Source organism: Bombus bifarius, unplaced genomic scaffold (assembly GCF_011952205.1).
Source record: "Bombus bifarius isolate JDL3187 unplaced genomic scaffold, Bbif_JDL3187 scf7180000008233, whole genome shotgun sequence".
NCBI classification, from domain to species: domain Eukaryota; kingdom Metazoa; phylum Arthropoda; class Insecta; order Hymenoptera; family Apidae; genus Bombus; species Bombus bifarius.
Window position 1 is genome coordinate 422,867 of NW_022884528.1, and position 14,258 is coordinate 437,124.

The following is a 14,258-nucleotide window of genomic DNA, read 5'->3' on the forward strand; positions in this document are numbered from 1 at the left end:
AAGAATGATTTTAAATATAGTTACAAGAAAAAGAATATTAATTTGAGTAAGACCAAATATTTATAAATGTTAAATTAATTATACAGAATCAACACGCTGTAAATTACGTTTCAACTATTTTAATTATATCTTTTTTTTAATATATGTCGGAGATGAAAGAACATCGGGATTTCCCGTCTGGAATGTTGGGAAAAACCCCAATACCCTAGTCCAGACTTTTACTATAGCTACACTTAAGTAATAAAAATAAGAAATAGTTTAATGTTCCAATCTGGCTTTATAACGATGGATTCAGCCTCGAAGTGACATAGCGGGTCACTGGACGTAGCCACAGTCACGGGAGGGACGTGTACCTGACAGAGGTATGGAATGATTATGTGGCGGATCGGTATCAATAGGACGCCGACAGGTCCAGAGGGCTACGACGACAACGAGTCTGTCTATCTCGCTAGCGGTCGAATATACGGGCGCACGATACAAATACCGCACCTAGCGAGATTCCCTCTACGTCTAAGGCAGGGACTACCGGGCATAGCCTTACTGACGAGTCCACCTGTAGTCCCGGGACGAAACGCAAACTCTCTTTTCACCACCTAGCTCCAACTACACCTCAGCCACAATTATATGGCTCTCCTTAAAAACAAAGATTGACCCAAGGAGTTGGAAAAGGACTATATAAGGGCAGTTTCATTTGGATTACGAGTTAGTTAGTTAGTCAGTTAGTCGTTGAGCGAATTGTTGATTGAGTTATCGAGAGAGTTATCAGAATCGTGTATTACGTTGTCATTTGTCATCCCGTGGAACGTGGATTCGTTATCGAACCTGAATTCGTTATCATCAACATCTCGACCATCCTATTGCCGCCATTACTTGTAGCCTTTTGTAGTGCCCACATTTGTACCAATAAACATCAGCTATATCCGCGATGGTAAATTTGAATAAAGGTTCATTGGACGCCCCCAAAATTACAACCTTAATCTGGCATATAAATTAGAGTATAAATTGTCATAGATATAGAACATATTTGAAAAATTGTGTAATAATGTTTGTAACGGCACATGGCCGTAGAGAAAGTTCCAGGGTTGAAGCGCATGTGTTGCCCACATAGGCCTGCGAAACGACGTCCGAGGCCAGGACGTCGTAAAAGAATAAACCCTGGAGCTTACTAAAAAGCGCATGGACCTTCGAGGAAAATTCATTGTTTTACCATCTACAGGTTTTTCCATCCCCACTTCGGAAAAAAACTTTCTCTTCCGAGGACCTCGGCATATATAAAGAGAAACGAGGAAAGGCTCGAGAGTGAGTATCGAGTCAGTATTCGATCAGTATCGACATCGCGTGAGCTCGACGTGCGTCACGTTACGTAGTCCGACCTAAAACGACGCGCTTTAGTCATCGAAATAAACACTGTTAAACTTTACTTTAATAACAGCCTACACGTCCTCCACCTCAAATTGGTGACCCCGACGTGATCTGCATTGAGAAGAGATGCACATGTAGCGCGACTTAAACAGTGTTTCCGCGAATTAAGAGTCTTCGAAATGACTAGCACCAACGGGGCTAAATCCGCGACGAACAGGAACGACAGCGTAAACACGGTGAGTACACCGCTCCGTATACCGGAATTCTGGTCGCACGATGTAATGCTGTAGTTCTTGATGCTGCAATCACACTTCGAAGTTGCCCGTATTACCAGCGACAGGGCAAAATACCACATCACCGTCGTGAATCTTACAGAACGGTATATACAGCTAGTTCGGGACATACTGTTCGACCCACCGGAGATGGGGCGGTACGAATATCTGAAAAAGGAACTTATTAAAAGAGTGCCTGACTCGGATTCCACCAGAGTGTGAAAGCTGCTAGAGGACGAACATATGGGAGTTAGGACGCCGTCCAAGTTCTACCGGGACCTGAAGAAATTCGTCACAGTCTCAACACCCGATGACTTCGTCGTCACATTCTGAAGGAGCCGACTACCGGTTTACGTGCAGCAGGTCCTGGACACTACGGAATAGGCGAAAGCCGAAACTCTGACCCGGATAGCCGATCGTGTACACGAGATCCGTCCTGAAACGAGACAGATTGCCGCGATCAGCGCAAAAAGAAAGAAATAATACATATAATACATACATAATTCCTTTTTGCCCTGGACGTGAACGCTTATTTATAATATTCAACTCTGGTTCTGTTATAAATAGCTTTTCATGTGTTTCTATGCTGTTTTCAGCTACTGAAATTTCTGGTTCATCGTACATTGAACAGTCTTCTTCTATGTTCGTTATTTTTTTAATAATTTTTTTTTTGGAAAGTAGACATTTTTAAGGTAAATATTTATCACGGAATAATAGCATGTACGGAATACAAAATACAAAATTATTACTAAAGTATATATGCTTTACTTTTTCTTTTATAACAACTGTACACAAAACGCTCTGAGATGCTTTCTGTCTGAGTTTAGTGATAACAAGTTTAGATATCGACTGATTGATTAACAAACTGAGATGTATTCTGGTCGAAATGACGATAGCAAGTAAGAATATGGTCTGTGACGGTGATATTTATACGAAAATATTGATGAGTGCTGGCCGCTCTCCACCAACAGTTCCTCAAGGAAACCGTGAAATTAACCGTCGAACACGGGAAAAACCCGCTTTTCCCGTGTTTTATCGGAATGAGCAATAACCCTAAAAAACTTCTCGGCTTTTAAAATGTTTGTAACAATTTACCGTAAAAAATGCTAAGTTCAATGGCGATTCCTTAGGATTATTATGGACTTGAGTTGATGTTTTGACACCTGGTGGTCATCTTGATCGAGATGGATTATACTATGACAAGATTACAGGCCTAACAAGTGTTATTCTGATTTTGTTTGTCATCTGACTTTGAGATAGCCTTTTCTTTGTACTGATTGCATTTATTTTAAGAGTAACTAAAATATTTTATCGGCTGGTTAAATTGACTACCCACGGTAGGCAGGACAAAATACAATTTTTTCTTAGAAAAGAAAGAAGCAAACTAGAAGTAAATACCGAAAAATATATTGTATGCATGTTTTAGGAAAAGTCAGAAATTATGAAGCGATATGATAACGTGTAAATATGTTTAAATTTGTGTAGAAGTTTGAAAACGGTCAATTTGACCAGCGCTGGTAGGTTTAGTGTTAAAAAAATACGTTTTCCTGATCACGACATAGAAATATATTGCGATGTATCAGTTGGCATCGTACGACCGTATGTACCGAAATCCTTGCGGAGCAGTGTAGCCAACCGTACAGGGAAATCTTCTTTCTGTGAAGAACATCGCTGCGTAACCGAACGAGGAGATCTCCCTTTTTGGCTTTAGCGTTTGGCTAGTGTTTGGTTTAGTGTTTGGCTTGGCGTTTTCTTTCTTGTTGTTGTTATTATCAATTATTGTTTACCTGGAATTGTTCCCAATTAATTGTGCCACTTTTTTTCCTTTGTAAAGTACGGTATATAATAAAATACATCAATTTAGTGGTGTTAAAATTAATTAAAAAATTACACTATCAGTTATGACTAAATAAAGTTATAATCGAACGACACCACACTGTAAAAAAATATTAAAATGCATTATGAATTTTTAATTTCACGGTAAAGTCGTGTTACCTGTATTTTTCTATACTTTTAATATATACTTTTAATTTGATGTTTTGTATAAAAAATATGTGAAATCGTTAAATAAAATCATTATCGCAAAATATAATTAACCACTTAAATAATTTTTAAACTTCTTTGTTTTTTAAGTAATGAATATTAGTCCTCGATACTTGGAGAAATGCGCGGTAGACAGTGTATAGGTTAGCTTGTCCGAGCGCGGTGGAAACATAGCTCGCTGTGACACGCGTGGTTGGCTAAGTGTTAATTCGCTACACGAACTTTCCCATTCTGGGATACGCGCTCCGCAAAATTTGGTGACGACGCGTTTCGTTTGGCCATCGATAAACAAGGTCTGTCAAAACTGGGCACAACAATGTATTCCATGTCAGTGATGTAAAGTCAGCAGGCACGTATCCATACCAGTCGGAACATTTGGAGCATTAGCAGGCCGATTCCAACACATACACATAAACATTATCATGATGCAATATTCCGATGGGATACCGATATTGTCTAACGTGTATCGACCGTTTCCCGCATTGGCCCGAATCAGTCCCCATAACCGATATCAGCAACCGATATCAGTAACCGAAGCATCAACCGTTGCTTCAGCCCTCCTTTCTACGTAGATAGCTCGTTTCGGCGTACCCTTGAGAATAACATCCGACCAAGGACGCCAATTCGAATCAAAACTATTCGAAGAATTATGCCGGTTGTTCGGCATCAAGCATTTGCGCACGGCGGCCTATCATGCGGCGTCCAACGTGATAGTAGGGCGATTGCATCGACAACTGAAAGCAGTAATCAAATGTTATGATACGAGCAACTGGGTAAAGATTTTGCCAATCGTTTTGTTGGGTATTCGAATTGTCATCAAGGAGGACCTGAACGCAACGGCTGCCGAAATGGTTTATAGCACCGGAATACGATTACCGGCAGAGTTCTTTTTAGCCGCGACTCAGCAAGTGAACTTAGAATACGCCAACCGAGTAAAAGAACAGATCAAAAAGATCAAACTACAACTGATCGTACGATATGGCACGAAGAAAATTTTCATCTTCCGCGAACTCGCGTTATCGCCATACGTATTCTTGCGTAACGACGCCGTCAGAAACCCCTTACAACCACCTTACGACGGGCCATATAACGTGATACAACGCGGAGATAAAAATTTTACAATAGAAATCAACAACAAAAACACAACAGTTTCCATAGACCGACGAAAACCCGCTTTTGTAGTACCCGACGACATCGAGCACCAACGACCCCACGAAAATCTATGGGTGGGCACTTCGGAGCGAAGAAAATTCAAAAAATAATTACATCACGCGCGCAGGCAGGAAAGTTCGCTTTCCTGAGCGATTCCAGGCAGATTATAGATAAGTCAATAGAATAATTTTAGCAGGTAAAATCTATCTGCGACAATCATAAAACAAGAAAACAACCACAAAACAAGAAAAAAAAACGTTATCACTGACGTAGCGGTCCATGGCCGCATGACCTGCGAAACGTCCAAGGCCAGGACGTCGAAAATAATAAATTCTGGACTTAGTAAAAAGCGCGTGAGTCTGTGAGGAAAATTTATTGTTTTATCGTCTACGAGTTTTTCCATCCCCACTTCGGAAGAAAACTTTTTCTTCCGAGGACTTCAGCATATATGAAGGGAAACGAGGAAAAGTTCGAGAGTGAGTGTCGAGTCAGTATCTGATCAGTATCGACATCACGTGAGCTCAACGTTACGTAGTCCGATCTAAAACGATGCACACTAGTCATCGAAATAAACACTGATGAAGTTAAAGTACCGATTACTTTAATAACACTCTACACGTTCTCCACCTCATGTTATTATATTCATGATGGTTTTTGTACGAGACAGTTAAAGATATTTACTTAATGTTTCCCTAATTTTAAGTTAAATATTAAATTTTATTTTTCTACCTTTTTTTTTTATTATCGTATCTTTATTTGTATCTTTCGTATGTATAATAAAATATTGTGTAAATTTCTTATAAGTTTTGCATAAAAATTAGAATAATTGCAAAAATAAACAAAATTGCGATGCAATTCAGACAATGTATATATCAATTTAAAAAACGTATATTTTATACACTTACATACTAACAATATAATAGAAGTATGTTATCGTACTATAATGGATAGATAATGATGTTATATCGAATACACATGTGATATACTTAGCAGCTTTACTTTTATATAAATAATATATTGCTTAAAAAAATCAATTATTTAATACATGTTAATAAATTACGTACAAATTAATTTGAACTTATGCATCAAGTATAATTTGTATAAAATGGTACTTATACAAATTTTTAAACAAAATACATCAAACTCAAATACTTTGTTCATAAGAATTTTTAATAATTTGATGTTTTAGGTTAAATCATAAATAGCTTGTGTATTTTTATGCATTTATAAGAAATTCGAAAGTGTAAAATTGCACAGAATGCACATAATATGAAAAAATATATAAAATATCCAAAGTATAGTGCTTTTTACAATACTTAGTAATTAAAATAATTTTCTACCGTTCTATTTTTCTAATTATTTTCTCAAAAATATGACGAATTATAAACAAATTTTAATAAAGTTGATACGTTAAATGTCAAGCCTATATGTAGGTGAAGTAATACTATATTTTTAATTTTTGCACATTGTGTACAGTGCCATCTGTAGCAAGCGTAAGTGTATTATGATTTAAGTACGCAAACATCTGACATTTCTGTCAAAATCTTTTATTCGCATACGTTGATCGACGTAGATACGAAGACAGTGTCTAGTGAAAAGTTCATCCTAAAAATGTATATTGGAAGATAGCATTGAACAAAATGAACAAAAATATGAACTCACCGTCTAAACTTACGGAGTTCGCTCCGTTAAGTCCTGAAGAAAGCCAACCTGTTGTAGCTTCTCTATTTTCCAAATTTTTTAACTTCACTAAAGGTAAGATATTTAATTATTGTATCACAATATAGTTTCTTCAGTATCACAACTTGGAATAACTTAATTTACTTGTGGCTTACATTTTAGTATCTATAAATACGAGCTAAAGAATGAATATTTAAGTTAACAATTAATATACATGCTTAACTCTTTAAACGTGCTTAATTGTTAGGTTCACAAAATGTTGATGATTCTACAATCTCTTCTACTACCAATGAAGAACAAAGCTCATCTGATTCTGAATCTTGGAAACAGTCAGAGAGTACTGAAAAATCACCTGAAGATGACAGTTCAAGTATGATGAACTTTCCATTAGATACTCGTGAAGGAAGAAGTTTACCAAATGTATTAAAACGTATTAGTAATATTGTAGCTTTGAAAAGTAGCGTAAGTAATGAAACCTGCCTTAAGAATATTAAGCAGTATAAATTATTTGAATTACTAATGATATTAATGTTGTTAACTTAATATAGAACTTACGCTCGTACAAAGATTCTCAGCTAAGAAGCTATTGGATGCCAGATAGTGTAAGCAAGCAGTGTTATGAATGTGGTGAACGATTTACAACTTTTCGCAGAAGACATCATTGCCGTGTTTGTGGACAAATATTCTGTTCGAAATGTTGCTCTGATCAGATTCCTGGAAAAGTTATGGGATGCACCGGTATATAAATGATAAATGGTTATTTTTTATTGTATTTATTTGCACTTGATAATAATAATCTTTTTGTAATAGGTGATCTCAGAGTATGTACATATTGTTGCAAAGTAGTTTTATCTTATTTACAATCATCAGACATGAGAAGCGATCTATCAGCAGATTTAAAGGCATTGCAAGAAGACCTGCAAGTTAAATATGGAAATAATTCACCACCTGTCACACAGAAATGTTCAAATGAATCAGTAGAAGATGAAAGTTCAATCTATAGGAAACCAAGTGTAGGGTATATGGAAGAAAAATATGCTATTGGACGGTATATTTTTAGCTGTCTCTAGCTAATGTCTCTAGTGTATCTAGCTAAATGTTATAATTTAATATGATTTAAGATTTGTGAAATATGATTTTCAGGCCAACAACTAGTTACTTAACATCACAGGAACGTTCTATTGTCTTACAAAATTCAGCTTCTTTGAGAATGATTTATGAAGAATTATTTAGATCTAGTCAAGCAATTATCTTACAAACACATAGAGTTAGACTAAAAAGTTATCATAATTGCTTTCTGGCCAATGAATTAGTGAATTGGATGATAGCACAAAATAAAGCAGCTACTCGGTAAAGCTAAAACAAATTTAAAAGAAAGTATAATAAAAAGAACAACGAGTACTGAAATGTAATATTTTATAGAGTGCAAGCTACTGCTATAGGCCAGGCATTGCTGGAAGCTGGTTTTATAGAACCAGTAGTTGCTGATAATATATTTAGTGATACAGCAACTATATTTAAGCCAGTCAAATTATCGAATATGCAAAGCATGGATTTATTAATTGAGACTCAAAATACCTGTGATGCTCAAGAACCAGCATGGGTAAAAACTATCCCACAACATGATTCAACAACTGGTAATATGAAATATTTGTATAAACTATTTTGTATATTTGTTAATATATTTAAATTTTAGATTCAGAAAGTGAAACAAAACCTTCGAATTCAGTACAACAAACAACTGGACGTTTACCATCATCTAGTTCAAGTTTTTACTTAGATTTAAACTTAGAAGCATCTACTGTTACATTAAAAAGACCTACATCGGAAGACTTAACTACAATTTCTGTAGATAGCAGTGATGGTATAATTGAACAGAAGGAAGTCACAGTAAAATCGCATAAATGTAATTTTAAGATTGCTGATGATCTTTTAAATGATACACTACAAGTACAAGAATTTAAAGAAAAGAACGGTTGGCATAAACCAACAAATTTGCGAACCGTGTTTGGAGAACTACATGCGTATGAATGTCTAACGTGAGTATCAAATATATATTAACAATGATAATAACAATTATATTTAAATATACTTAATTATAGATCTGCGTACAAGCAACATGAAGATTCACTAATTAAGCAACTTCTTAATAAAGAAGGTTTATCACAAAGTTGGTCAGAAGTAATACTCCCCATCGCCCACCAAATTATTGATTTTGTTAGACCAGATTTAAATCATAATGTGGATGATTTGGATATTCGACAATATGTACAAATAAAAAAATGTCCTGGCGGAAGTAGAGATGATTGTGAAATTGTGTCTGGTGTAGTTTGTACGAAAAATGTTGCACACAGAGGAATGAACGCAATGATAGCTCATCCAAAAATTTTATTACTTCAGTGTGGACTCATGTATCAACGCGTAGAAGGAAAATTATTAAGTTTAGAACCTGTGATGTTACAAGTATGAAGAAAAATTTAATAATACTATTATTTTCACATCATAAATATATCAGAAAAACATTGTTTTGTAGGAAAACGAATATTTGGGTCACACAGTTGCTAGGATTACCGCACTTGGACCAGATGTTGTACTAGTACATCGTTCTGTTTCAAGATTAGCACAAGATAGACTCAGAGAATGTGGAGTAACACTTGTTTTGAATGTAAAACTCAGTGTTCTTGAAAGGATTGCACGGTGTACAGGTGCTAATATTGTAAATACTATTGATGCACACATAAGTGCAAGGTATATGCTTGGTACATGTAAAAAATTTTATTTGCGAAACTTTTCAAATGATAAAAGTGAGTAATAAAACATTACAATTTTTCTCTCTATTAAATTTTTCTTTAGTAAACTAAACCTTAATATCTTGTTTCCTTTTTTCTAGATGGTATTAAAACGTTAATGTACTTTGAGGGATGTGCAAATCCACATTTAGGAGCTACAATCTTGTTACGAGGTGGTTCTCAATCAGAATTAAAAAAAGTAAAGAATGTGACTTCAATGATGATCTTTGCTGCTTATTCTTGGCGTCTTGAAAAGTCATTTCTTATGGATGAATTTGCAAGACCACCATCGCCTAAAGATAATCCATTTTTGGATGAAACGTGCAAAGATTTCAAAGATTTTCAAGAAACCAATAAAATATTACATGCTAAAGTTAGTGAAGAAAATGATTTGTTATTGGGTCATTGCAAAGAGTATATAGAGAATCAGGAAATTTTAAAGGTATCAGAAGTTCAAGAAGATTCTGGAAGTGTATCAAGTGATAAACTATGTCTAGAACTAGAACTTTCATTAAATGAAGGTACACCAATAAAAGACATAGTTTCATATCAGACTGAGAATATGTTGTCTTCAAACTCCATTAAACAAATATCTTCTATATTATCTGAAGATATTGATCCTTATGATACTTTAAAATTATTTAAACCCAAAACAAAATCTTCTGTAATTGACGAAAAAGCTGCAGGGAATTGCCTAACAAGTAAAACAAATAATGATAATTTAAATAATAGTTCCGATCTTGATATAGATGGCAAGCAAGATACAAATAGTACAGTGGAATTATTTGGTGGAAAGACTACGATAAAAGTGAATAAAAATATTAAAGAAGAAGTTGAAAAATCAAAAATAAAAGATAAAGTTGTCTCAGAAGAAAAACGTATTTATGGTGAATCTATTAGCGATCGTAGTGATCCTCTTCATCAATACTTAAATGAAGATGAAGAAGATGTCTTTAGTCAAACTAGTCCAAATGGACAACATTTGAGCGTTGCCGATTTACCATTATTAAATAAATTTAAGAAAGCATTAGAAGGCACTATATTAAGTGTATCGCCTTATTTAAAATTTTCTGTTCCTTATTTAGAAACTGAGACAGGAAGAAATTGCATATTGCGAAGTTTTTTCCCGAGAGAAATCTTTTATTCTGTACAATTTATGGATAAAGTAAAAGAAATTAAAACGGGTAATGTATTTACAGAACAGTCTGTAATTGAAAACCCATTAATGAATTTAAAATTAAAACCACAACATCCATTTGTTCAAGCGAGATTAACTACAGATGTGGATAGCCGAAAGGTACAAGCTTTATTAGCCAATTTTAGAGCATGTGGTAGTCGCTTATATCCAACGAATAATGTTTTATCGGATAAACAAATTCTGGTACAATCAGAAGTAACTGAACAACCTCCTATGTGGCCCGATTGTTTAGATCCTGCTAGTCATCAACGTTTATCTGTGTTATTTTGTAGTTTCTCACATACTGGTAATAGTGATACACCAGCATTTTGCGTAAATCCTTGGGTAGTTAATATGGATTTATATGGAAGAAATGATATTGCGCTTGGACGTTTCTTGGAACGTTATTGTTTAACATCTGAATATAAATGTCCTGCTCAAGCATGTCGAGCACAAATCGCTCATCATATCCGACGATTTGCACACGACGGCGGATGTATATATATTAGTTTAAGTGAAATGAGCACCGATCCATTTTCTCAAGAGAATGCAAATCAAATTTTAATGTGGAGCAAATGTATGAAATGTAAAAGCGTTTCACCAGTAGTTCCAATGTCGGATGATACTTGGTCTTTATCTTTTGCAAAGTATTTGGAACTACGGTTTCATGGAAGCGCGTACACCAGACGCGGAACAGATACTTGTCAACACTCACTTCATCATGATCATTATCAATATTTCACAAAGAAAAATATGTTAGCTGTGTTTAAATACACAAAAATATCGCAATGGGAGATTTCACTTCCACCTCCGGTGATAAATATTATGTATGATCCAAAACAACATGCAGATGTGATAGAAGAGATGAAAAGTATAGCATTGAAAGGAGACGAAGTTTTTTCTTGTATACGAGAAAAATTGACAACTTTACAAACTGATATAGATATTTTAAATGCTGTTAAACAGCAGCTATCTAAGGATCAACAGTATTTCAAAAATAAAATTGAAGAAATTCAATTGAAATTGACGTCCCCCACTTTAGAGAACAAAAAACTTGAAGGAAAAGTATCTGAAAAGCAGGTTCAAGCTCTAATGTTTAGAATTGAAGATGGAATAGTAATCCTCAAACGAATAATATCAGAAGTTGTATTTACTTGGAATGCAAATATCTTGGAAATGTCCGTTAAAAAGAAGGATGAAAGACCAAGACGGTTTACTGAACGATCGTTGACGACTGGAAGTAATAGTATAATTGATACAGATGGATATATAACAGAAGATACTGCATCAGAATCGCAGTTAGAAGATTTAAGTCCTATGTCAGCGGACTATAATGCTGTTGATGCCATTGCTGCTGCACAAAATGACTTACAAGGAATGGAAGGTTTAGAAAATTCAGACAACGAAGTCTTAGAAAATAATAATCCTGAAGACATTGTTATCATTCAAGAATCTCCAAAAATGCATCAAAGATCACATTCTGATGTTTTGCCTATTACTTTTGATGACATGCCAGATAAAAAGAAAAAGAAAAAGACTATTCTATCACAACTATTACCTTCCGTTCCTGTTACTCAGCCGATAGTAAATCCTTTAGGAACTTTAGAACATCATTTACTTCCTCTTGGGTTTGTTGATTATATTAAAACATTTCTACATATTTAGTACGTTAGAAAATAATTATACATAATTAGTTAATATTCTAAAATATCTTTGTTTTACAGATCAGTTGTACCTATAGTGGTATATGAATCAGAGCCTTCATCTATAATCGCATATGCACTAGATTCACATGACTATAAACATGTACTTCAGGAATTAATGCGTACGACGAAAGGACCTGATTTAAATCCCAGTCCCTTGAATAAGCGTAAATTCCCCGAAAATAAAGAGAATCTTCCTGATGTGATCCAATCTGGAGAATTTAAGCGGCCATCTGTTTTGTCATTTTTCCGAGGAAATAGCCCAAATCCTGCAAGTCCCTTAGATTCTGATAAAACTATTTCAAATACGGATTCTAGCATACAAAATCCATCAACAACAACAGACACAGATGAAGACAAGAAAACAACAAAACAACAAAATTACATCGAAGTTCAATTTAACGACGCAACGACAAATTTCTATTGTAGAATATATTTCGCTGCACAATTTGCTGCTTTTAGAGAAAATGTTTTACCGTGTGGAGAGGATGGTTTTACAAGAAGTTTATGTCGAAGTGTACAATGGGCTGCAAGAGGTGGAAAAAGCGGAAGCAGTTTCTGCAAAAGTCGAGGTATAATATTATATGAATATACGTATATTTTTACATTACGTAATGAAGTACGAAATAAACTTCTCTATGTATTAATTTTCTTGATCGATACATAATTTGTTACAGACGATAGGTTTATTATAAAAGAGATGTCTAGACTAGAAATGCAAATATTTCTTGATTTTGCACCAAATTACTTTTCCTATATGGAAAAATGTCAACAGACTAAGCAGCCGACATTGTTAGGAAAGATAGTCGGCGTTTACAGAGTATCTTTTAAAAACAATACAACAAATGCAGCACTTCGAACTAGTGTATTAGTGATGGAGAACTTATTTTACAAGAGAACGATAACAGACAAATTTGATTTGAAGGGATCAGTGAGAAATCGTCTTGTAAATCCTGATGATACGTGTCACGAAGGAGAACTTGTATTGCTCGATGAAAATTTATTGAATAGTAAGTGGTGTTGTGCTAATATCATTTTATATAGATATATGTATAAAAATTTCTCAGTCAAATACATATAGGATATATTTCTAGTGAGCTGCGATTCGCCGCTCTATATCAGATCACATTCCAAAGCGGTTTTAAATAGAGCTATTGAACAAGACACAAAATTCCTGGCTGATAATTCTGTGATGGATTATTCACTATTAGTAGGTTTAGAACCAAATTCAGATGAACTCGTCCTAGGTATAATAGGTAAGTTTAGAGAATTATGAATGTAATATTTCTAGATACAAGATATCTTGGAACTATTATTATAATTACAGATTATATACGAACGTTTACTTGGGACAAGAAGTTAGAAACAATGGTGAAGAAAACGGGCATACTAGGTGGCCAGGGAAAATTGCCAACAATAATATCACCAGAAGAATATCGAGCTCGTTTCATAGCCGCTATGCACCGATATTTCTTACCTGTACCGGACAGGTGGTCTGGTTTAGGTAGAGGAGTAGAAACATGATAAATATGACTTTCACATAGTGAGATTTCCAATTTTTCACAAATACGGTATACTAAACATATTGTATATATATTTTCTATGCAGCTGACATAAATGTAACAAACAGTGTTACATATAAAGATACGTAATTGGATATTAATAATTTATAGAATTTTGTTTTTACTAGTCGACATTACGATATTTTGTAATGGAAAAGTGATAAAAATATGTTACCATTATTGTAATGGAAAGTCTCATTGTACAGTTTTAATCTCATAATTTATATAGCGATGTAACATTTAAATTATGTCGCTTGTATTTGGATTTATTAATATATTGATCATTGTATTACATGTACATAATACGTTAATATTAAAATTACCAAGCGAATTGTCTTTCCAAGTTCGAAGCACAAAGGGCGTGAATGAGAATTACGTAAAATTATATAAGAGTCTATGAAAGCACCATTATTAATGTTTTATTTAGATCAATTTTCAAAATTATGTACATAAACATTATTTATTATCATTGATAGTCAAATAAACAATAATAATAATTTTAGTAATAATAAGAGTTT

The 14,258-nt window shown here is 34.4% G+C and overlaps 1 protein-coding gene across 1 annotated transcript; it reads left to right on the forward strand.

Annotated features, from left to right (window-relative positions):
• Positions 1-6,469: 6,469 nt before the first annotated feature.
• LOC117211411 (1-phosphatidylinositol 3-phosphate 5-kinase) lies at positions 6,470-14,071 on the forward strand. Its single transcript, XM_033455239.1, has 14 exons — positions 6,470-6,584; positions 6,757-6,971; positions 7,058-7,247; positions 7,320-7,557; positions 7,653-7,859; positions 7,932-8,146; positions 8,206-8,548; positions 8,612-8,972; positions 9,043-9,313; positions 9,400-12,103; positions 12,200-12,750; positions 12,856-13,188; positions 13,273-13,434; positions 13,506-14,071. The coding sequence occupies exons 1-14, from the start codon at positions 6,470-6,472 to the stop codon at positions 13,700-13,702; spliced, it is 6,102 nt and encodes a 2,033-aa protein (XP_033311130.1). The 3' UTR covers positions 13,703-14,071.
• Positions 14,072-14,258: the final 187 nt, after the last annotated feature.

Coding starts and splice junctions, on each gene's coding strand:
- LOC117211411 (XM_033455239.1), top strand. CDS start 6,470: ATGAACAAAAATATGAACTCACCGTCTAAACTTACGGAGTTCGCTCCG. Junction 7,248..7,319: donor AAAAGTTATGGGATGCACCG/GTATATAAATGA, acceptor TTTTTGTAATAG/GTGATCTCAGAGTATGTACA. Junction 7,860..7,931: donor CAAAATAAAGCAGCTACTCG/GTAAAGCTAAAA, acceptor AATATTTTATAG/AGTGCAAGCTACTGCTATAG.